This window comes from Pteropus alecto, unplaced genomic scaffold, assembly GCF_000325575.1.
Source record: "Pteropus alecto unplaced genomic scaffold, ASM32557v1 scaffold69, whole genome shotgun sequence".
Lineage (NCBI taxonomy): Eukaryota > Metazoa > Chordata > Mammalia > Chiroptera > Pteropodidae > Pteropus > Pteropus alecto.
Window position 1 is genome coordinate 2181427 of NW_006494610.1, and position 26426 is coordinate 2207852.

The following is a 26426-nucleotide window of genomic DNA, read 5'->3' on the forward strand; positions in this document are numbered from 1 at the left end:
CACTCATCTAAAGGCTAGGGCAAATTTAATTTGAATTCCGGAATAGGGTTCCAGGCTCTGGGGTGGGTCAGATGCCATCTAAGAAGCAAGGACAGAGCCAGGAAGCTAGTGCTAATACACAGGGGATGTGTTCAGTATCAGGCTTATGGGCGATTACAAAGTAGCAGGTAAAGATATAGCAAGGGGTCAGAAACAGGTCAACAAGTGGTGTTTAAACAATATTAATTTGAAAGTGCCAGACAAGGCTAGGTTCCCACATGCATTGAATTAGTTAGTAGCCCTCATATACCGAACACTCAGCCTTCCCACTTCCTTTGTCTTTTCTACCTCTCTCGGGGGGAAAAAAAAAAAAGGGTCATAGATAAGATTATCATGAGTCAGCACAGCAGTCTTTCTGCTGCAGCTGCCTCGCTCTCCCCTTCCTTCAGGCACTGATGTTACCGCTCATTCTTCCTGGGGTTGCCAGCATGAGAACCCTTGGCTTTTGTTTCCCCAAACTTGATGCCTCTGTCAGTAGTTTTCTTATTTACAAACATTTTCTTTTTCTTTATCTCAGACCAATAAGGAAACACTCTTCTAGTGTCTAACCATCAACAAGTGTATTGGTCCCAACAGCAGAAGCCATTCTTGTCTAGCTTTTCAGTTTGCCACAAGATCATGGTTTCTGGGAACTGAGAAGGGTTATGGCCGAGTGTGTCTGGTTTACTCTACTGGAAACCTCAGGTGTTCCTCAACAGAATCTCCTCCCTGCTCACTTCCTGCCCAGCACTCAAGCCCTGATCCTGAGTCTGGTGCTCCTGCTAGACGTCTAAGACGCCTGTGGTGATCTTTTGCTCTTAGAAACATTTTTTTGCCCCGTCTTGAATTGTGGCTTCAGTTAGGGAGTAATAAATTTGCCAGACATGTCAGAATGTATCTGAACCTCAAATGTAGATAGACTTTATATTTTTACATTCACGGGAAGGACCACTGCCCAGGCTGGGCTGTAACTCTGCAATAGTCATCAAGGAGATGGCTTTTGAGTGTTTTGTTCTGAGTGGTTTACATACTGCTGCCCCTTTTAGTGTGTACATGCAATATGTTTTTAGTGACCTTTTCTAAGTAGACTCACACAGGTAATTCTCATCATCACTTAAAAAATTCTATCAAGTAAATGCTTGATGAGATGACTCTTGATTACTCCACATAGCAGACAGAACCAACAATGTGACTAAATCAAAATGGAAAAACATTTATATTCTGTTTGCTTATTTTATTTGTATTTACAAATGACCATGAACAGAGCTATTCTTGGAATTTATGTCACTGCAAAATTGTGTTGTTACTGTCAAGACCCACTGAACTGTATCATTCTATCCCCTGCTTCCCTATGGGATTATCTCTTTTTCATTCCACTGCATTGATTAAAAGGATCAATTTTACAATTGAGGAAAAGTGATAGACTAAAAATAAAACTTTGTTCAATTGTTCCTGTGCTAAAGCTCACTATCTTTTTTGCTCATCCTTTCCCAGGCTGAAAGAGATAATTAAACATTTTAGGAAAGAAAGGTCTTCCCTTTCAGTACCATATTTAACGATAACTATAAATAGTGGTGGCAATAATGTTAATGAGTTTTAAGCAGAGAAATGACTAGATAAACAAATCAGGATTAGTTGTGGATAAACTATCATGAGGCTATTTAATTAATATGTAGTGTCCTTTATTTTTGGTTCCTGTAAAAATAAAGTTTGCTTTTTAAATTTTTCTTCTTTATAAAACCGAAGCTGTTTCAACTTCAACTAACACTAATGAAAGACCTTTTCTATATAGTCCCATTCCCTTGAAAACTCTAATTAGAATATCACTATGGTAAAAGGATAAATATACCACTAGTTTGCTCTATATTCACATAATCTTTCTAAATAGGGTTTCAGGCTTGATTTAGATACAAATCAATGACAGTTCATACTAGCACCATACCATAGAGAAAATTTTGGATTTCTACCTCTAGCGCACTACGTTATTACAATAGAGAATAAAATGTTTCCAAAAGCCAATGGTGCTGCAGCATTCTTTCTCATAATAAAAAGAGCCTCAAATAATACACAAATAGTATACGTTATGTCAGACTAAAATCAGTAGAACTTTGATCTAAATGCTACATTACGGTACGTGAGTTAAGTTATAACAGCTCATTTTTCTCAACTGGGAAAATAATAGATGTTTTCTTAAGAATTGTAGTTTTTTCCCTTATATTTTATAAAACAGTATTATTAGTTAGGAATAAATTTTTGAAAGAAAGGAACCAACATTTTCCAGAGAGAATGTTTGACTTTGATATTTCTGCTTCAGAGTTACCTATAAGCATTGGTTATGAGGCTGTAATTCTAAATTTCTGCAAGTGCATGGTAACCTTGCATGTGACTAAAACATATCATTTAGAAATAGGAGTTAGTATAAATAATTGTCATTGTATTTAGAACTGCAACCCTCTAGCAGCACCAGCTTTGGCAATACCATATTGCCTTCATCCCCACAGTGCCACATATACAAGAGACACATTTAAAAATTTAAAGTAGATCTGTTTTGAAAATGTTGGGGATTTCTAGACCCCATTTGTGGTTATCAAAAACAAACAAACAAACAAAAAAACTGAGAATATTGAGTAGAGTCACATATAGATTATTTTTATCTGGCCCTTTCTTTAAATAATTCTTCTATTTGAAGTAAGATTTCAACAACTATGAATGTCAGTTTTGGAATTCATATGAACTCTTAGAAATGCCCACTAGACCTGGACTTGTTGCTGATTTGACTTGGTTAGGAGCTATTGTTACCCCCCAGTTATGGTTTACTGTGGTTTCTTTGTAAACTCACAAAGGTGGTTCTTGACATTTACACAATACTTCTCTGTGTTATAAATCTATGCCCTAAACCATCATAGGCCAAATTCAGAATTTCACACTAGAATTAAGAGTGATTTACAGAAACCACAGAGTTTGGGCAAGGGAAAAGAGGTCAGCCTTTCACGATGTGGCTGTGGCATTTATAAACTATTATTTGCAGAATTACCAGCCAATCCAAAAAATCAAAATGCTTTCTGACCGAGTTCACCGCAGTACATCCAGTCTTTTTTAATCTTACTTCTCTCTTCCATGCTGAAGAGTCCTATGCAAATTTCTAGAATTTAGGGCACCTCAAATTAACAGTTCATGCATTACCATCACCCATGGTTAGTTTCTTCTTACCCCACTCAGTCTCCCTTTCCTTCCAAACTCTGTCTTCCTCCTCAGTTCTAACACAACTCCAGGCTAAGAGTATGGCGATAAGGAGAGAAGGCAACTAGCAGTGCTCCAGTTGAAGGCAGCTGAGGAGTCTCCACATATGCAAGTGTGGGATATGTGTCCCACACTCCCCTTTGTCTTAGCCATGCTCTAGAACATTGTGGGCTTGTCTAGGTTATTTAGAGTCTGACAGCCACCCAACACTCAGATCGAGGCTCTGTGGAAGGAATCATCGAGAGGCAGTGGTCCTGTGAGAGGAAGGATCATAGTTTGACATTTCTGTTTCCCAGGAGGAAGCTGGCAGGATCCATTATGCAGCTGTTTCCCCTTGTGACTGTAAAGGTTCACATGCACCCATGGGGATGACTGAACCCTAAGAGGAGGGGGCAGTGCCAGCAGGGACTGTATTCAACAATATACTAGTAATACATAACTTTCTAAAGATGGAACACCACACTCTATTCAAAAATCAAGTATTTTGTTTATTTTTCAAACATTTGATTTCTCAAACATATTTTTTAAGAATATATAATTACAAATTTGCCAATGAGTGTACTTTCTACATTATCAACTCACTATTCCCCCAGTACAAAATATTTGCTCAAATAGAGAGAAAAAAGAGAAATAACATTTGCTGATCGTTCAGTATGTCCTAGGTGGAAAATTTTTATGCTTGTCATAGGTATCCTAACAAGTATATTAAAATTCACTCCAATCCACATTAAAGTGATCTCAGTTGGAGAAAATGTGATCTTAATTACTATTATCACTTTGCTATTGAAATTATTGGCTGTAAGTTATTCATTTAATTAGGATAACAGATTTTTCAGCAATCTTGTTGAAAATGTAACCTACAGATTATCTTCAAATATGAGATTTTTATGAATACTAAATTTAACAACTCATGACATTGATAAAATGTTATGCTTCATAGACATTTAATAAAATATTTATTCATTTAGATTTTGCCATTTTCTTTTCATCCCACAAAAGATGTCACCAGTTATAAAACTGTATGCCCACCTTAGAGCTCTTAAATTATTTTGGACTAAAATAATTCCTTCATTTCAAGTCTTGACTGTACCGCTAAAAAAAGAAGTGGCAAAAAATATCCTTTATTTATTATCTGTCCTTCCAAAGAATAATCTTTGAGATGGAGCTTTCATTACAGCTTAAAATGACATGAAGTTCAGAAAATTGATAAAAATATTTAAAGGGACTTCAAAAGTTATCTTTAAAAAGCTTAATAGGACAAGTTATATATCCTGAGTAAAACTTTGATCAGTTTCTTTACCTGGCCAAACCATATGGATCAATCATTCTGAGAAATCTTTAATAAATGCCTAGCTGTCAATTAAACAGGAGAATCAAGATTTCTACTAGTCTTCAAAATAATTTTGCTAAATTTATTGGAGAACAGACCTTTTTAAATAAATTATAGATTTTTATAATAACTGCCTGCCTAGAAACTCATGTAATTGTTCAGGAGGAAAATTTTAAATAGATTCTTTTCTATCTTTATAGATTTTTAAAACTTATGAGATCGTGTATAGCCAATTCATTCTTGTGTGTCTGGTACAAATCAGTAAAGAAGAAGCACTCTAGATGATTGTGAATATTCTAATGCACCCAGCAGTAGCTGATGGGATCTACCACTGGGTGCTGGCTCTAAAATGCCTCAGGTACTCTACTCTCAATTGGAACCAAGAATAAATAAAGGAAAAACAAAGTGGGGATGCACTTTCATAGGGTGTCACAATGGGCAGTGGAGAAAAGACAGCCAAACACTCTAAAATCTCCTGTTGCCGTTTACTTACAAAATATGTTTTTTTTTTGTTAAATATTGACATTAAAAACTATGTGAAGAGCCTAAAATATTCTATTTATGTCAACCTATTGTTTCTGACATCTAAATAAAAAATATAGTGGTACCAACAATAAGAATCACGATCAGTAATTTCATTTAACATTTTCATAGACCTGACCATTTACTAAGTGATTTCACAAGCATTACTTCAATGTAGATGCACAGGTATAATTATTGTCCCTATTTTGCAGATGATACAGTTGCCAATTAGAGCCACCACGCAGCACCCTCATTTTAGGAGAAACTAAGTGGTGGAGCAGAAAGTCAGCCAATGCTTCTGACTACAAGTCTAGACTTCTCACTATAGCCTATACTGTAGGATATCCACAAAATGAACTCAAATCTCCAAGTTGCCTGTTGGAATTTGCCAATGAGTGCACTTTCTACATTATCAACTCATTATTCCCCCAGTGTAAAATATTTGTTCAAGTAGAGAGAAAGAAGGAAAGAGAAGTAACATTTGCTGATCACTCAATATAGCCTACATGGGAAATTTTTATGATTGTCATAGGTATCCTAACAAGTATATTAAAATTCACTCCAATCCACATTAAAATGATCTCAGCTGAGGAAAACATGGTCTTAATTACTATTATCACTTTGCTATTGAAATTATTGGCTATAAGTTATTCATTTAATTAGAGTAACTGATTTTTCAGCAATCATCTTGTTGAAAATGTAACCTACAGATTATCTTCAAATATGAGATTTTTATGAATACTAAATTTAACAACTCATGAAGTTGACATAATGTTATGCTTCATAAACATTTAATAAAACATTTATTCACATAGATTTTACCATTTTCTTTTCATAGCTTCAAGGAATGAGTTTTGTTGTTGTTGTTGTCATTTTGCAGGCCACTGAAAAACCTATAGTCCCCTAATATCATGTCTCTGGTGCCGATAAAGTGACTTAGGCACCATGCCAGACACTTTGCAGAACTTATCTCATTAGATTATCTGTCCAGTAAAAATTAAAGAAGCTGGGCTACAGATAGTAGTTTGCTGTAACAAAACACCAGAGAATCTATAAATAAATAGTATGAGATCCTAGAGAATGCCTAACACACCAGCAATTTCAGTGTTCCTATTAGAACAACTGAGTCAAGATAAAGGGTAAGGTCTTAAAAACAGGTAAACTATGTGTGGAATGCCAGAACTCTCTACACTCTTTACAATTTTTTTGTAAACCTAATTGTATTCTCACATAAAAGGTTTATTTCTTAAAAGGCAATTATAATAAAAGTGTTTTAAACAGAAAAAAATGTCCCTATTAATCTCTTTACCCTTTCCCTTTCTTCCTTTCCTTTCACGGACCATTAAGTCATAAAGCTATGAGACAGAGCAGCACTAACCACCCAAGTGGTGGGCAGTTGTTATGGAATGATGGAGCTCAAGCATGGTGAAAAGGTAATCTACATGGGGAGAAAGCACCAGATTTCTTTCCATTAAAGAAAGGATTTACAATCATGAAGAGAGAAAACTAGAACACATCCTGTGGTGATGGACTAGAATTGGAGGTATCAGTATGAACTGATAGTTTTCAATATACATAAAGATAGAAATATCAACGTGTGTGTGTACGTGTGTGTGTGTGTGTGTAAACTGTCCACTGAGGAGGATCAAGATCAGTTTCACCTGAACAACAACTGGTGGACCTAGTGCCCAGATACTAATATCTAAATGTCATTCTCAACTGAAGGAAACTAAGACACTTTGGAGAAATAGCTGATTACAGGGCTGAGGCAGAGAAAGCTCAAGATGAAACAACTATCCAGTGTGCCAGAAAGCAAAAGTGTTCAAAGAATAAGGAGTCGTTTCAAAATGATAGAAGACCCAGTTTGAAAGGGTTCCTGTGGCCAAATAGTAACAAACAATTAAATAGGAATAAATAAAAAAAAGGAATCCATGAGTCTATACTGATATAAACAAGTGAAACAATTAAATTTGATGAACAGACATTTAAATAGTTTTAAATTACCTCCTGAGATAGGCAGGACACCACCCCTCACCGCCAAATGACCATGCCCTTGTAACTTGTGTCACGTTTGTGTGTATGCTACACTATATGGAAAAAGGAATTTTTCAGATGTAATTAAATGTACTAATCAATTGACTTTAAAATAAAGAGATTATCCTGGATGCTCTGTTGAGGAAGTCAGAGATTCTAAGTGTGAAAAGGGTGTGACTCACAGTTGCTGACTCTGACATATAAGGGCTTGTGTGCTCATGGATTGGCCAACGGTCTCTAGGAACTTTTTGGTAAGTTTCAGATTATATACATCTTTACACACATATCACATATTTATATGCAACCATGTGTTTATTATATATAAAATATATCCTGAGAATATATCTAAAGTAGAGTCTATATTATACATACACACATACATAAACTAATAATAACATCGTGATAATATCTTTAACTTTTAGTCTAAAAAGAAAAGCATTTACCAAGAAAAACTGTACTGGTCTTCTGGGATTTAACACAATAAGCGTAACTTCCATGCCTAACTTTTGTCTAAGTTCTATTTTGTTTTGCTGAATTTCTACAAAATAATGTGGATAGCATAGATTGCCAAAGTAGAGAAAACTCATATCTAAAACATGAAGAAACTGACCCTGTGCAAAATGGCTACAGTAAGAGATTTTATTTAGTCTAGATAATAGAATACAATAAGAAAATAACACAAAAAAAAGGAACCCAAAGAGGCACTCACCAAGACACATCATAATTAAAATGCCAAAGGTTAAATACAAAGAGAGAATCTTAAAAAGCAGCAAGAGAAAAGCAGTTAGTTATCTCTAAGGGAGCACCCATAAGACTGGCAGCTGATTTCTCAAAAGAAACTACGCAGGACAGAAGGACTTGGCACAAAATATTCAATGTGATGAAGACCCAGGATCAACAACCAAGAAGACTTTATCTAGCAAAGCTATCACTTAGAGTTGAAGGACAGATAAAGAGTTTCCCAGACAAAAATAAGCTAAAGGAATTTGTCGTCACAAAGCCATCATTACAGGAAATGTTGGAGGGACCTCTTTAAGGAGAAAAAACATGTATCAAAAACAGGACTAAAGAATGGTAATAACTATATTCCTATCAACAAGTACCACAAATGGAAAAGAATTAAGTGCTCTAACCAAAAGATAGAGTGGCTGAATGGATAAGAAAACAAGACCCCTACATATGCTGCCTACAAAAGACACAGACTAAAAGGAAGAGGATGGAAAAAAATATTGCCTTGATGGACCTAAAGGATATTGTGCTGAATGGTCAGATAAAGACAAATATTGCATAATTTCACATACATGTGGAATCTACAGGATAAAATCAACAACAACGAAAGTGGAAATAAATTCATAGATATAGAGAATGTTTAGAGGGATACTAGATGGGAGGGGGTTGGGGGACAACAAAAAACAAGGCAAAGAGATTAAGAGGTATAAATGAATAGCTGTAGAATAGACATGGAGATGTAGAGTGCAGCATGGGGAAGATGGTTAATAATGCAGTAAATATGTAAGGGAGAAGAGGGATGATTTAGATACAGATTTAATGGAGTGATCACTTTGAGAGTAATGTGGATCTCTTATCACTATACTATACAACCGAAACTGGTACATTATTGTATGCCAACTATAAATGAAAAAAGAACCCATTGAATTGTACAATGTAAGTACAAACAGTTAATTGTCTATCATATTTCAATAAAGAAAAAAAAATATTTTGATGTAAAAAAAAGAAAATAACATTTTAAATGTACACATATACATTACACAAACATTTGATTGGATTTTGTATATCTTTCAAAGCTAGCAGTCACAATGTTTAAAGTCCTTCTCCTGACGAATAAGTATGTATGCACATATATTTTAGAGGTATAAAGCAGGAGTGAGAAGATGGTTAAATCACTGGTACATTGTTCAGTTTGGGGACAAGGAAACCTACCTCATTGTCCTCTTGTGACCCTATCTTCTACCCCTGCAAGTTGATAGCACTTATTGACAACGCCTAAGAAGTTCGACTTTTTAAAACTTTATATTTTTTAAAAGCAGACCACTTCTCCAGTTTGCCTTTTAGAAGAGAAAAGTATTTAAGTTCAAGCTCAATTGCTCAGCCCACGAGTGGTGTCATATAGGCTTATGGTGTTAGCTGCATCAGAGACTGATGCTATCCTTCACCCTATAGCTCGCACTCACAACAGGGTCCTGACATCCAGAGAATTTAACACCTTAGTGCTGTCTTTTCCACTTTAATTGTAGGAATTCCTTTAGCTAGAGAATTTAATCTTGAAGGAGAAAAAATGCTGCCTGGTATTTTGAATACTCTGTTTATACCCTCTGGAGGGCAGAAAGGAAAAAATTGATTTAATTGTGCTCAAGGATTTATTTTAAAAACAATTATATACTGACTTTCAACCCCCCAAAAAAGTTTGAAAAATCTAAAAATCAGTCCATAATCTTACAGAAGAGTTATACCTGGAGATCCTTCATATTGTATAGCTCTCACCAATCTAAGAGAGCTCCAGTTTTATCTGTATCATGAATAAAGAGACTGGCATCCAGCACTAAGATCGTCGCCTGCACCTACTCAGAAAAAATGAGTAATTCAGATAAATAAGTGCTGGCTTCAGACACACTGATCGTATTTCCAAGATACTGCTTCAGCAACACTCTCTCCGCTCACATTATATTCAGAAGGATCATTCTTTTCTACCAACGTAATATAGAACATTCGAAATTTAATCTAGCTCCCTATATGGTATAGTTGAATTTTATTTTTAATTTACCATCATCCTACCAATACAAATCTCCTCTTTAATTTTACTTTTCGTAGCAAATTTTTTGTTCCTTTCATTGCCCACTTTTATACTTAACATTAAAATGGCTTAACTATAAAACACGATAGTAAAATTATGCCACTTACATTAAAAAGTTAAAGAGAGAATAGCAATTACAACCTGATAATCATTTTTTAAAACTTTCACAGAGCATGACTATGCTTTTGTTTTCCCTAAAAGGATTTTTTTCTAAAAATTAGCTTTTTGAAAGTATAGGTTATAACTGTAAAGTTGTCTTCAGTCAGAAAGGCTATTGATTATTTTTTAATTCACGAAGAAAACTGCTTGTTAAAGGCTAAGATATCCACTAGGGCAGAGACCCAAACTTGGATTCCAATATAATAAAAACATGACCAATAAGAATTTCCCTCCTTTTATGAAGGACAGGTCTTAGAAAATGACCTCCTAAAAAAATCTAAGACCAGCTTGGTTCTCAAACGCATCACTAGAGGCAAATTTCTAACAACTAAGGATGAGTTACTGGACACAAGTCACACCATTGGCCTCCACCTCTGGAAACTAATTATTATCACTTCCCACAAACCCTGTGACCTGGAATCCAAAAGGGAAAAAAAAAGAAAAAAAAAAGAAAAAAAAAAAAGGCCTTTATTCAAGACTCAAAGATTAGAAGTATCCTTTCTTTTTACTGTGGTATTATCTTATTATTGAAGATACACACACACACACATGAGAGAGAGAGAGAGATAGACATTAAATATAGGTCCAAGGTAGAAAGGTGCAATATTTTAGGAAGTAGATTAGAGATTTAGCCCATCAACCAATGACTAAGGCAGGCAGGCCACTTCTCTATCTTGTAAAAATGTTTCATAAAACTGCCAGGTAGGAAATTAATCTTACATTTTAATCTCTATTTTACGATAAAAATAAAGGTACCTTACTCAACAAAACATAACCAAAAAAAAAAAAAATGTGGCTTCTCTCAAAGCCAAATATCCTTAACAAAAATTATAATCATAAACAATTTTAATCACAGCAAGTGCAATCAACACTCCAGTTGTTTTGGTTAAAAAAAGTTGATAATTCTAAGGAGTTGGTGATCCAAACAATCATAATATTGGCCCTGACACTTATTATATGATTCTGAGAATTATGCCTTTATAATTATGTTTTCATTCATCTTGTATTATTAATAGATGGATTTTTCTGATTATATCACAATTGAACAGAAGTGATTTAGCCAACTGAAGTTTTGTTAGGAATACAAAATACTCACATAGAATCATAATTATTCCTACTAACTAGAATATCAAGATGGGAGTTAAGGCCTTATAGTTAGTTCAGTCAATAACTTACAAAATGTAATGTTTAGAACCTCTCAAGGCTAAAGGAGACACAAAATGATTATTTATTCATATTTTGGCACACAGAGTCCAAAATAACTTTGCTTACGAATTCTACTGGAATAAGTATCCATACTGAAATGACTTTTATGTGCGGTCAACAGAGGCACATATATAGCTGAGATGTGCCTGTCATCGAGACAAGGAACCAAAGTGACAGATGAGGCATGAACCAGGAAGGCATTCATGCATCTCTAGCAGATGCCAGCACTGAAAGATGATGATAGAAGACCAGACGCCTGCACTCCCCCACTGCAAAGTTACTGTGGACCCTGGGAATTTGTCCTCCCAAACAAAGTGATTACCCTAGTCTATTTCACTATCTAAAACTCACTTCACAAAAAAGTGATTGTACTTTATGATTACATACAGTAAAACCGCATTAGTATCCTATGAGGCTCTGAAATGTCCACAACTCTTAGTGTTAGTGGATGCAGTTTCTGAAGAAATATGGAATTGTCCTGAATTAGAATGGGCAAAAGGGCTTTAAATTTAGTTTAGGCTAAAAAGATGGAAGGATAATAAAGATCTGTTGGATAAATTAAAGAAAATTTGTTTGGATATTTAGTGCGCAGCCAATCTTTAAAAATATTTTACTGTGTTGTTTTTCCTACATTGCTGCTCTGGTTACATGAAATAAAAATGATATAGTCACTTAGACTTGGATTCACATTACTCTTACTTTAAAAAAGAAAAACTTTTTTAAAGTTTTAAATTCTAGCCTAAATCCTCATTGCATATACAACGTACAACAATGTTTTAGTAGGCATTCCTAAGATTTTGCCTCACCAAACATCCTGAATAGTTACTAACACCATTAAAAGTGGCACCCATCATTTTACTTCTCTGTAATAGAGAACATTTCGTGGTTCTCTATTGAGCATCACAAAATTCAGATTCCTATGACTGTCTTTTTGAATAGCTCTAGCCACCACTTACTGAAATATCTATCATATTTCCTGAAAAGTACTCTAGTAAGAAATATCTTTCTTATATCAGTATTTGATGTAAATATGTTTTTTGTGAACCTTGCTATAAGGTAAGCAACTTGAGGGTAGTAATATCGATTAGCTTCTATGTGCTAATTTCCACAACTGTAAAAGGAATATGTTATATCAGCAGTGCTAAGCTCCCTTCCAACTCTAAACTTCTATTAGTTGAATTTTCTCCATTCCACACAGCACATTAATCAAAGTTAAACCAAAAGCAAGCACTAAGATATTAAATTATTGATGGGTGTTTTATCTTAATAGATTATATGGACCAGAGTAGATACTTGTACTGAAATTACAAAGATATTACCCCAACAATAATTATATTTGTAGGTGGAAGGCAACTTTGCTATTACTCAAAGATTTTTAAAGTCATAAAAAGTTAAGATTTGTTGTGTTTATGTCACCTGACATAAAATGCACCAGTATGATATGTTAGTAAGTCATGTCTTTAGAACTCTTCCATCTTCCAAAGCAGCAAAAAATAAATCTGATAAAAGAGGAAAAGTAAACATAATTCATAAAACAAAGTTATTTGAAGTCTCCAAAATCTCTGTATAGAACTGACAACCTTTAAATATTTTCAAATCATACAACAGCATTCCATTTTGCTCCACCTTCCTGGCTGGCAGTTAAAAAAAAAACAAAAACAAAAACAAAAACAAAAAAAAACAGCATGCTAGTTTTTAATAGAGAAAAACCCAGGATCATTGTAACATAATTACCCTGTAATTCTTCTCCTCTACGATCTACTATCAGAGTGCTTTCATAGCCAGTGTTTGGAGGAGAGGTCTAGTCCTCCACCACTTATTCTGCATTGACTCACTCAATGATTGCAGCCTGGCTTCCTTCAACCACTTTAGTGAACCTACTTTCTTACATCTCCAGGAAACTTGTAGATGCCAATAGTAGGCTACCTCAGTCCTCAGGCTTTTTGGCCTCTCTTCAGAATTTTACCACTACCACCCACTTTTAAACTTCTCTTGTACATTGATACACTGACCTTTGTGGCCCAGTGTTTTTTTTTGTTCTCCACCTATTTGTGATGTTTTGTCTACTCTTTCATTGGCTCCCATGTGCCCACTTCTTAAAATTAGGTGTTCCACATAGTAGTACCCTTCTCTACCTTCTTCTCTCATTATCTTAACAATCAACTCTTTCCTCAATGCAGATGACAAGCAATTTGCATCACAATCCAGACTTCTCCAGGTCTCCAGACTTTAGTTGTTTTTATACCTGGATGTTTCTATGGCAACTCCCTTCCACATAATATATACAAGCTATTTTTCTTCCTAAATCTGGGCTTTCTCCTCTATCTTTCATCTCTAGCAAAACAAACAAACAAAGATCACCTTATTCATCCCAGTTACTGACATTCAAGCCCACAGAGTCATCTTTAAATCCTTGCATGTGTCATCTCCCACATCCAGTTGATCATGTCATGCCTACGCTGGTGACGACTTGAATATCTTCCTCGGTCTTAGTAACTGCCTCAGTTCAGGCTCCAACTGTCCACTCCACTAAATCTTTAAAAACCCAGCTTTCTCTCCTAAAGGTGTATCCTTTAGGCTAGTCATATAAAGATCTCACTTCATGCAAGGTTTTTCTGAACTGAGGTTCCTGGACTATGTCTTAATAATGGCTCCCTCTCTCACCTGTCTTCCTATCTTGATTCTCAGTCACTAGACCCAAAGATCCCTGAGTATTGATCCTCCTTGTTCGACTTGGACCGGCATCTGCCATTTTACAAGTTCTAGCCATGAGCAGATTCCTAAATTAGACTATCCCAGACTCACAAACAGCAACACATGCATTACCTTTCACCAAACGTCACCACAACCTTAGTGGTTTTTAACGTTATTTATTTTCTGAACAGCCAATAATGTAGATATATTAGAAATTTTGGAAAATGAAAAACAAATATCACCACCAAATACCACCAATTTTAACATTTAGCTAGATTTCTCTCTACTCTGGTTTCTATATCTTTTTAAAAAATAAAATCGGTATCACATACTATATATAATTTTGTGCATTTACTTTAGAGAATAACTGTTTTTGCGTGCATTTAATATAGTCTTCAAAAAATGGTCTCAGGGTACCATAGTATTCCATAATTAATTTATCTATTCAATTTTTCAAAGTTCTCTTTTCATTCCTATAACCATCTTTATGTTAAAATGTTTTTCAGTAATTTTATTTCTTTATGATATGTACCTTGGAAGATGCATTACCTAATCAAAAAGTATGAAATTTTTAAGCTCATGATCTATATCATAAATCGCTTTCCAGAAAAGTTGAACCAATTTACTCTTCGAAAAGCAGAAGAGCCCTCATCTGACAACTGCAGAATTCTTAAAAGTTCTCAGGCTGCCTCTAGTATTCCCAATCTCTAATTCCTCTGCACTTCCTAGGCACTTTTCTAAAACATAGATTATAGGCATTCAAGAAATCTCAGTGATTCTACTACCTAAAGAGTAAAATTCAAACCTGAGTATGGCATTCGAGTCCTTCACACACTGGCTGCAGCTTCCTCTCTGCTCCTTTCCATGTGTCCTGTCTGCTCACCCACTAGTGTTACGGGAACAAAAGGTTTGCCTGCACTCCAAAGGAAAGATATGTGCAAGTTTGCAGCAACAAAAGTAAGGATTTCTTTCAGGGAGTTGCAAATCCTAGAGACACAGAGGAGCTAACGCTTACCCCAACTTGGCTCCTCCAGGTGTTTTAGGAGTACAGATTATATAGGGAAAACTCAGTCATTATGGAAACTAAGGGAGTTGGGGGTGTGGGTGCTACTGATTGGACAATTGGTCGGGGTTGTGGTAATTGATCATTGTGTTAGGTTATGGAATCAGCCGAAGTGCCATCCTGTTTGGTCCCAGGCCCATGGGGTTGTTGTTCTGCTTTGATGTGCCTGGAACTGAAACACACCTAAGGCTAAAATGTTATCCTTTGTGTAACTGAAACTTATTGTCCCCATGATTACAGACCTGAGGCTCAATAAATCTTATGTCCTAAAGCATAATGCTTTAAGGAGCAGGAATACAAAGGTAGAAGATGATAAAAGTAAGTAAGTCACAATGCCATTATCTGGGCAAAACTAGCTTGAATCAGAAAAAAATATATTAAAGAAATGAAATGAAGTTTGTGTGCAGTTACACTAGCCTATGCCAGTGGTTCTATTCCAAGCTACACTGAGACTCACCTGGAGAGGCTTTCAGAAATATGTTAGAGTTCCTTTCCACATTAATTAAATAAGAACTAGGAACTGGTTTTTTTTTTTTAATTCCCCACCAGATGATTCTAATAGACAGCCAGGGTTTAAGTCACCACAAGCTAGCCCATTCTTTCTTAAAGTGAAATAGGTAGAGACACTGGGAGAACACTTGTTTAAAATGCAAATAATTCTTGGACTTCACTTTAAGCATACTAACTCAAACTTTTTAGGGCTAGAGACCAGGAATCTGCAATATAACAAACCTTCAGATTCTGTGGTTTGAGAAATACCCTCTAGCCAAACCAGACTATTGCTGTTTTCTTAATGAAGTGCCACATTTGCCAACACTATAACATGTGCCCTCAACCCTTTATGTTTCAAAGATACAGTCTGTTCATACCTTCCCTGATCCCCCAACCTGCCCCCACATGCACACACAAATCACATCTGTTTTTTATGCCCAGTTTAAATGCTCGTTCTTGCAACCAGGTTTAATTGTTCCAGCATTTTGTGTCTCTGATGTTCTTTGTTAACATCTTTGTTATTTCTTATCTCTGGCCCTTGTACTGAGTATAATGGTAGAGACTTTATGCTACAATAATGGAACTGAGTTTTTCATTTACAGATAAAATAACTGATTCATAAGAATTTTTCCACAGTATTGGCACTTTTTTTTTTTACAAATAGAAGACATATGTTAAATGTTTAAATTGAATAACAAAGTAGACTGAGCTGTCCTTGATAAATAATTACCAAACACTGTTCCATAAGATTGTCAGCAAAGAGGAAATGCTGGAGAAAGTAATCTAGTTTTCTTTTTTTATATAAATCTTCAAATATCTAGTGATTTGATAACTAAGTTCATTCTGTTTTGATCTGCTAATTCAAGTGTATTTTGTCTACTTAATAATTTATGTATGTGCTCTTAGTGAAAGGCTCTACCCAAGTTTGTTAGCCATTTTTTTAGACCAAGAATTCTCTTACACTGATTATTTAGATATGTCAAAACACAGAAAAAGTTAGGGGAAGTGATCTAGAGTTTTCTGTTTCTCTAGCACATGAACACAAGTGAAAGGTTAAAGTGGAATCTGGTATTTCAGGTACCAGAAATCAAGTTCTGTAAATGCACATCCTCACGTTCTAAAGAAATGAATCCAAGAAACAGTTACAAAGCCACTCTCCAATCGTTTCCTGAAGGCTGTGCCTAAATAAGAACTCTTCCGCTAAGCTTTCTAAGAAACTCCAACCACCTTTTCTATCTCGGTGTTTCCACAGCACTGAACATCATTCACATGTTATTTATTATATTTTTCCCTGTACTATGGTGATTCATGGACATCTCATCACTCTTACTGGACTCTAAACTCATAGAATTAGAAACCAGTTGTTTTACATGTTTGTGTTTCTTAGAGTGCCTATAATATTACCTGGCACACACCAAAGGTGTAGATAAATATGAGATGAATGAAAAGATAAAGACAGTACATAAATTTTGTTGAATCATAGGTATGATGTATTGGTTTACCTTTCAATTTACTTTATCCAATACACACGCTATCCTCTACTTCCAGAGGAACTGTCATGTCATAGAGGAGTAAAGAATGACCCTATGGCCATGGATAAAGAAAAGAAATAATTTCTCTTCTCTTTACCATAAGTAAAATGAGTAGGGAGGTTATTGAGAGGATGCTTGAATGTACGTAAGGTACTTAAACACCCTATGCTTTACTTCCTTCTTCTATAAATTGTGGGCAAAATGTGTCTACCTTAAAGAATTGTTGTAAAGATTAAATTAATACAAGTAAAAGCATCTAGTACATGATACATGGTAAATAATTACTGGCGTGTAATCATTTTAATCCTTTTTATCTGCCTTACAAAGACGGAATGATGCTGAGAGGTTGGTTTTTTCAGAAAGATTTGGTTCCAGAGAATAAAACCAGAACATAAAGTATTTAGTCGATATAAAGTTTCACTACTTGACTTCAGTTACAAATATATGTTGTAGATTTATGTAAGACAAGTTGGATGACAAGGTTACTTAGGTAGAATAATTGAAAGAGGACTCCTTATCATAATAAGTTTCAAGTTCTGCCACTTGTCAGTTGTTTGAATGTGGATATCTGGTCTAAACAGATCACTTTGGAAGGAAAAACATTGATGTCTCCTTATCCCATTGGCTAGATGGAAGAGTTCTGCTTGTGTCACCACTTGAGGGTAAATAACTGGTCTTTAAAAGATGCAACATAAGGATTGTGACATCTGGAAACTCAAATGCTGAGCATCCATTAAGAGGAGAGTATACAATTATAATTACATATACCAGTCAATCAAACTGTGTTGATTTTATTTCTATCTGCTCAAAATTTTTACTCTTGAAACTTAAAATTAAGGTTGATAAAAGTCAAGGAAACAAGGTAAGTTGGCCTTAAATGTCTCAGATAGCCATGTGACAATGAATGCAAATTTGGAAGAAGCAATCTAACAACTAACAATGCATCGAGAAATGGAAAAATACATTGGGGAAAATGTAGATCAAACTATTATATGTAGTGATAAAAGTATTGTTTCTAAATGCATCAGGTTGAACCACACAAAACTGTAACTACCAGACAGTTTTTAACTTATAGAAATAACAATTTCATACATTTTAAGCTAATGATACTTTGTATAATTTATATAGAAATTATAATGATGAAAGATTATCATTTTCCACTAGGCTTATATTGAGGAACCAAGTTATAAAAGGGAAACAAAAAACATGCATGGGGAGAAAAATCACAATTGAGCTCTTTTGTATAGGGGCAAAAAAGTAGAATAATTATACTGCAGGTAAGAATGGTGTCATGAAAGGAAGACTCTTACCTATAAATAAAAGTTTAAGTTCGTGCACTCAAAAAGGGCTTCTGAATATCAACGCCCTATAAATTTTCTCACTGAGGCAATGTTAGGTAACAAACCCTGCCATTGCATATTCCCATTTTCTATCTGATATAATACATTATCGGGGATTGGAAATAAAATAAAATCACTGTGAACATAATAAAGGTAGGTGCTCCCTCTCCTAGCATTCCATCAAGGGGAAGTAAACAGAAAACTTCATAAAATTAGCATCTTAAGGTCTTAAAGTTTCATGCTCATAGTTGAATAGGTGAAGTGGAAAAATCTAGAAAAATACCAACGGTAGAAGACTCTTATTATAATCCAAATAAATAGCTAGGACTATGAAGGAGGCAGGAAAATCAAGAACTCATCATACAGTTAAAATGAGTAAAAAGACTTAGTAACAGAATAGATCTGGGAAATAAATTTTAGGAAGCATGAAAAGATAAGACCATAGATGTTGGCCTAGGAGATGAGAGAGAAAAAAAATGTTAATTAAAACATAAATGGGGTCTTTTTAAAGGGAAATATAAAAAAAATAATTACAGTGTTGGCATTTAAAATTTGAAAGGGTAGCCGTGCATCTAAGAAGAGCTGTAAATAAGATTGTGATTTAGGAATCTTCTGTACAGAGAAAATATTGGAATGGAAACTCAGTTTTTTCTTCTTTGTCAAACTCAACAAACTCATTATATCTGCCATGAGACTTAAACTGAGAAAGAGTCCAAGTCCAAAGTTAAACCCAACAGTAAACACTCCATGGTCAATCAGCAATGTCAATCATCCAATGTGGGTACAAGAGCGAAATCAGGGAACACCCACCCGCCCTCACAGAAAAGAAACATAGATGGTGCTGAGATAATTGGGCAAGGAGGTAGTGAGAAAAGATCTGCATGATGAGCACAGAGCTTTGGCATTGCCCAGAGTTGGGTCTGAGAAGGAACTGGGCTAGGCCGCAAATAAAGATTTGGATAGAATTTCGGGGAAGTACAGAGTTATGGAAACCAAGGGAGGAGAGAAGGCCATCAAAGAGGTTGTGGTCAACATAATTACATTCTGCAAAGCAGTAAGAGGAATGAGGGTAAGAACTGTTCTTATACTGGGCAATGACAAGTTTCCATGTACCTTGGGAAAGATCGTATTGTTTCAGGGAGTGACAGAGTAAATAACAATGAGAAATTATAGTCAATTTTTGTGAATCACACAATTAAGGAATTATTAAATCATCTCTCAGCTTCTACTTTCTGGGATAATTTGTCACTGTCTATTATTAAAACCAGCTAATTAGTTTGAATAACACAAACCTTATGGGGGGAAAAATACTCTAAGGTTTAATTTTCAAAAATTAAATAAGGATATTTTCTAACCTTATTTTAAAATTATAGTTTAGAGCTCACATAAATGTAACTTAAGGTATGGTATTATTAACTTTTATTCTAAAAATTAACTTCAATTCCCTTTGGAATAAGAAAACCAAACCTATGGAAGAACTTTCTTATACTGGAATATCTCATTTTATTGTACTTCATTTTTAGTTGTGCTTGCAGATATTGTGTTTTTTACAAATTGAAGATTTGTGGCAACCCTGCCTCAGGCAAGTCTATCAGTGTTATTTTTCTAAAAGCATTTGCTCACTTCATGTATCTGTGTCCTAGACACATTTGGGTAATTCTCACAATATTTCAAACATCTTCATTATTATTGTATTTGTTATGGTGACTTGTGATTAGTGATCTTTGATGTTACTATTGTAATTGTTTTGGGGAGCCACAAATCATATACATATAAGATAGGGAACTTAATCAATAAATGTTGTGTGTGTGTTGACTGTTCCACCGACCAGCCGTTCCCCTGTCTCTCTCCCTCTCCTTAGGCCTCCCTATACCCTGAGACACAATAATATTAAAATTAGGTCAGTTAATAACTCTACAATGGCCTCTAATTGTTCAAATGAAAAGAAGATTCCCATGTCTCTCACTTTAAATCAAATGCTGGAGATAACTAAGGTTAGTACAGAAGGCATGTCAAAAGCCAAGATAGGCTGGAAACCAGGCCCCTTGTGCCAAAGTTAGCCAAATTGGTAATGCAAAGGAAAAGTTCTAGAAAGAAATTAAGAGTGCTACTCCAGTCAACATACGAGAGATAAGAAAGCAAAACAGCCTTATTGCTGATATGTGCAGTGGTCTGGATAAAAGATCAAACCAGCCACAACATTGCCTTAAGGCAAAACTTATTGCAGAACAAGGCCCTAACTGTTTTCAATTTTATGAGCCTGAGAGAGATGAGGAAGCTGCAGAAGAAAGTTTGAAGCTAGCAGAGATTGGTTTATGAGGTTTAAAGAAAGAAGCCATCTTGGTAACAAAAGTCTAAAGCAAAGCAGCAAATGCTGATGTAGAATCTGCAGCAAGTTATCCAGAAGATCTAGCTAAGATGATTAATGAAGATGGCTACACTAAACCAAACATTTTCAATGTAAATGAAACAACCTTAGATTGAAGGAAGATGCCATCTAGGACTTTCATAGCTAGAGAGAGGAAGTCAATGCCTGACTTCAAAGCTTCGAAAGACAGGTCAACTCTCTTGTTAGGGGCTAACACAGCTGGTGACTTTAAGTTGAATCCAGTGCTCTTTTACCATTCTGAAAATCCTAGCACCCTTTAGAATTATGCTCTATCTACTCTGCCCATGTGCTATAAGTGGAACAACAAAGCCTGGATGACAACATATCTATTTACAACATGGTATACTAAATATTTTAAGTCTACTGTTGAGACCTACTGCACAAAAGAAAAAAATTTTCTTTCAAAATAATACTGCCATTGACAATGTGCCTGTTCATCCAAGAGCTCTGATGGAGACACACAATAAGATTAATGTTGTTTTCATGCCTGCTTACACAACATCCATTCTGAAGCCCATGGGCCAAGGAGTAATTCTTACTTTCAATCATTATTTAAGGAATACATTTCATAAGGCTATAGTTGCTGTAGATGTGATTCCTCTCCTGGATCTGGGAAAAGCAATTGAAAACCTTCAAGAAAAGATTCACCATTCTAGATGCCATTAAGAATACTTATGGTTCATGAGAATAGTTCAAGATATCAACATTAACAGGCATTTAGGAGAAGTTGATTCCAATGCTCACAGATAACATTAAGGGAGTTAAGTCTTTGGTGGAGGAAGTAACTGTGGTGGAAATAGCAAGAGAACTAGAATTAGAAGTGGAGCTTGATGATAACTGAATTGCTGCAATCTCATGACAAAACTTGAATGAATGAGTTGTTTCTTATGGATAAGCAAAGAAAATGGTTTCTTAAGATGAAATCTACTCCTGGTGAGGATGCTGTGAAGATTGTTGAAATGACAATAAAAGGTTAAGAATATTACATAAACTTAGTTGATAAAGCAGCAGCAGGGTTTGAGAGGATTGACTCCAATATTGAAAGAAGTTCTACTGTGGGTAAAATGCTATCAAATAGCATAGCATTCTACAGAGAAATTGTTCATGAAAGAAAGAGTCAATCAATGTAGTAAACTTCATTGTCTTATTTTAAGAAGTTGCCAAAGCCACCCCAGCCTTCAGCAATCACCACCCTGGTCAGTCAGCTGCCATCAACAGCTAGGTGAGACTCTCCATCAGCAAAAAGGTTATGACTGGCTAAAGGCTCACATGATGGTCAGCATTTTTTAGCAATTAAGTATTTTTAAATAAGGTATGAATATCTTTTAGATATATGCTATTACACAGTATTACAGTATAGTGTAAACATAACTTTTATATGCACTGGGAAACCAAACATCTGATATATGTTCTTATAGTCTTTAGTTAGTTTATAATATCTCTTTACCCTAGGTAGACATAATAGGGAGGTTATTGAGAGTATGTTTGAATTGTGTGCAAGGTATATAACTAACTATTCCCTACTTTAGCTTCCTCTTTTCTAAATTGTGGGGAAAATGAAAAGAATATGTCTAGGAAGATGTCTGCTTTACAAAGGCATCTGGCTAACAATAAGCCATTCCAGAAAAGAAGCCCGCATTTCTTTTTTCGGATATTGAGATCTATTGAGATACCCTCATTAACTTAAGAAATGGGAGTTGCCAGGGTGCTCTGGCCCTTTAACACTACTGACATTCTGATTCGCTCAGGCACTATGGAAATCAGAATAGAACACAGGACAGCTGAGAGCACCTAAGACACACTGGCAGTTGGAAGAGTGATAGAGGGCAAGTAGGACCTTGTGGACAAGTAAGAGAAAGAAGCACTTGAAGAAAGAAAGAAATGTTTAGTTGACCTGGAGAGAAGAAAAAAATTGTAAGAAGAAGTTAAAAATAAAGGTATTTTTCATTTGACCCCATCAAAAAAAGAAAGAAAAGGACAGAAAAAAGAAAAGCAATAGAGCCGTTTCTGAGGTTTGTTGAAAAGACAATCAAAATTAGTTACTTACAAAGTTTACTGTTATTATCCAATCGACATTGTTAACGTTCAATGTATTGGGTAAAGGGTAAAGTAGCCAATTAGGACTGAGAGATCCCCAGATTTAAAAAATATCATCGACCTGTTAAATTTATAAAATAAATTGGGGAATTACCATAAAATACCATTTTAAAAACTTGACAAATTAAGGACAATCTGTGATCACCGTTCCATGAATAAAAGGACATTTTAATGTAATGCAATGCAGCTGTCAGGGACTATGAGCAGATACATTCCTCTCTCTCTCACGCTATGTGTGTGTGTGTGGGGGGAGGGGGTGTGATTCAAGGATGAGGGCCAAGAAAAAATGGACTATAAATTGAAGAAGAAAATAACAATGTAAACAAAAACAGAGTGGACTTCTCTAGATTAAGTTCTCTTTTCTCTCCACTCCCCAGTTGGTTGGAGAGTTTTTCCTAAGGTGTGTGTTAGTTATTTAGTTGTAAACTTTTTAAAAAATCTCCATAATTTGAGTCTTGTTTTAATATTCTCTTTCATTTCAAAGACACTGTTCATTGATACCCCTGGGAAGGGATTTTGCTGTGCAGTAGCATTTGACAAACTAAATAAACTCCTTTTTTTTTTCTTTTTGTCAGAAGAAATAAAAATAAGAGTTCACCACTGAAGAGATATCTTGATGATCTTTATTGCAATAAGCTATCTACAAGAATAATTAGGACTCATGATGTCCTTCTCAGGCCATACCCAAAAGGCAAGCAAAAGACCTTTCCAATTGGAGGCTCTTCTATCGCCTCAAGTTCCACGTAGCAATTACTTGCATTTTCAGGAGGAGAAGCTAAGACTACAGCTAAAGAAATTACTTCTTCATAGGATGTTTCTAGTGGCCAAGACGACAGCCAACACAGAAAAAAAAGATATTACCGAATACTATGAACAAGCATTCCAGTCAATTTTAAAGTATCACCTAGGAGAAACAGTGACAGGATTATTGCTCATATATCCTACTTCTATTCTGCATATCCTTGAGTCTTCCTCTGGTACTCTTTACCGGATTCTTTTAGATTATGTCAACCGTGAAAAGAATGAAAGAGAATTTTTTATCCAAGGAATGAAAATTATAGTCATGTCCCATAACATCCCTACAAGGATCTTCATGCAATGGTATGTTTCAGTAATAAAAGTGCCTGTCATGTATCTCGATGACGTGACACAGTCGCAGTCCCTAGAGGAGGTCGTCACAGAGTTTCTCACCCAAACTCATAAACTAGCACTCTACATTTTTAAGACAGTTAAAGTGGGCACTAAAGGACCAGGCGATAACTTGCACCAACTCGTACCCGAATTACTCCTCCCAGAACAAATAATAAAGTACTTGTGCAAATCTGAAGAATTCCTGAACCCAGAAACGTTCCTAAACATGTTTAATAAACCAATACATATCACCTTGGATTCCGAGGTGGTATGGCCTGCACCTTCCCGTTTCTAGGACTGAGAGAGATGATGTGGTCGATGTGGTCAAATCTCTCAAGGAATTTATGCTACATAAATAAAAGGAAAATATTTCTAAAGATATTCTTCTCTTTAAAAAAAAGAAACAACACCATAATGTGCACAAAGGTAATATACTAATCTTTACAGAACATGTTGAGCTAAACTTGAAAATTTATGTTGGTCTTGATATTAAGTTTATTGCATTATTTTAATAGGTGGTAGGGTTTAATAAGTTATTAAATGTTAACATCATTTTAATGGAATAAGTTAATTTTTTTTTAAAAGTATGGATGAGAAAAGACCAGTGATTCAGATTCTCATTAATCCTCTGAATAGTCAATGAGCAGCTTCCATCACATAGAATCAAATTTCAGGAAAGACAATTTTGTTCTCAAAGTACAGAACTTAGAGGGAAAACACCACCCTTGAGTTGCTTGCAATCTAAAGTTCGAGGCAATTATTTTTTAAAGTAAATATATATGACATGATATGATGTGATCATTATTATAGTACCAGTATGTTGAAAGACTTTAAGAGCACAAATGAAAGAGTAATCTCTACATGATTCCTGAATTCAGAAAATAAGCTTATTTTTGCAGTTACTTCCTATAAAGAAGTTAATTATATGGAATTTCTATATGACCTATTTCAAGTTGGTCTCTCCCTTCTTTTACTCAGGATGAATGCTTTTTTGCATTATTTAAAATTTTAGATTGTTTAAAAATGACATTAATATTTTCACTACTTCAAGGATATGCAAAAATACTTCAATACCTTATGAAACAGACTGTAAAATTAATGAAGAAAATGTTATTTTCATTTTTTATTTATTTGATTTTCAGTCTCTGAAAAAAAGTAATTTCAGTATACACTTTAAATTTGTCATATGCAGATAATTTGTCATCATTTGTTTCATATAAGAATCAAATCTCAAGAAAGATCATTTTTATTTTTAAATTGTGCAATACAGATTTAGATATATAATGACATTTTTCACTTTTAGCTGAACTTGAAGTTCTGTTCATTTAAATTTAGTGATGAAAAGAGTATATTTTAGATAAAACGAGAAGTAATTATTCTGCTTAAAAAGGAGTATATAATTTACAAACATTTTATCAGTTTAGTAAAAAATAAATACCTAATGTTAGTCAGCAATGTGTTATTTATTCTTTGAACTGTGAAAAAGACATAGGCACCATCATAGTAAATGTTCAATGACAAAATGAGTGGAGATAAAGAGTAAATGCTCTCCAGGCCAAATAAATAAATAGAAAAAAAACAATAAAGAAGCAAACCTTGTTCTACGCTTTGAAGAAATGTGAGGAGAGTTTCGGGAAGGCAGATGAGCATATCTAAGAGAACATAAAATGAGCAGAAACAGGAAGAAGGAAATGAACAATAAATGTTCATTGGATCTGACAGAATCCCTTTAACGGGGTAAATTTTGTTTGGGAACAGTATTTTCTAAAGTTAGCTAGCTAACGAAAGTACAATTTATAAATAAAATTACATATATACATGTATGTATATATTACATTATATTTTCCAAAACTAGTCACTGCAATATATTCCATCCCAATGCTCTTCTTCCAACAAGACCTTAACATTCCTCCCATCAAATGGTATCTTCTACATCAGCTGCCCTTGAAATCAGACTGACTTTTGTGACTGCCTCAACCAATAGGATACAACAGAAGTGATCCCACGTGACCTCCAAGGTTAGATCATAAAAATGTCATGCACTTTGCCTTGATCATTTGAATGGTAGCTCTTGGAACCTAAACAATAGTAGTTTTCCAGATGACATCTGCAGCTGAGATCCTGGGCAACAACCAGTAGTACCATTAGACATGTGAATGAGTGAATCGTCGGGTGATTCTAGCCTCCCAGTCAACCTGGATTTCAAGTCAGACCAGCTGACACTGTATGGAGCAGTGGAGCAGAGACTGCTGTTCTAACTGAGCCCTGTCCAAATTGCAGATTTGTGGAAAACAATTAACGTCGATTTAAACCACTACGTTTTGGGTGGATGATTATCAGCAGTCTGAAACAATGATATATAATTAA

At 35.0% G+C, this 26426-nt stretch overlaps 2 protein-coding genes across 2 annotated transcripts in view; one reads left to right on the forward strand and one right to left on the reverse strand.

The window, feature by feature from the left end:
* ZNF804B (zinc finger protein 804B) overlaps positions 1-26426 on the reverse strand; it is a 442076-nt gene that overhangs the window by 386105 nt on the left and 29545 nt on the right. The gene's annotated exons all lie outside the window — the stretch shown is intronic.
* On the forward strand, positions 23593-24354 carry TEX47 (testis expressed 47). The gene has a single exon (XM_006925707.1). It carries the CDS (start codon positions 23593-23595, stop codon positions 24352-24354), a length of 762 nt encoding a protein of 253 aa, XP_006925769.1.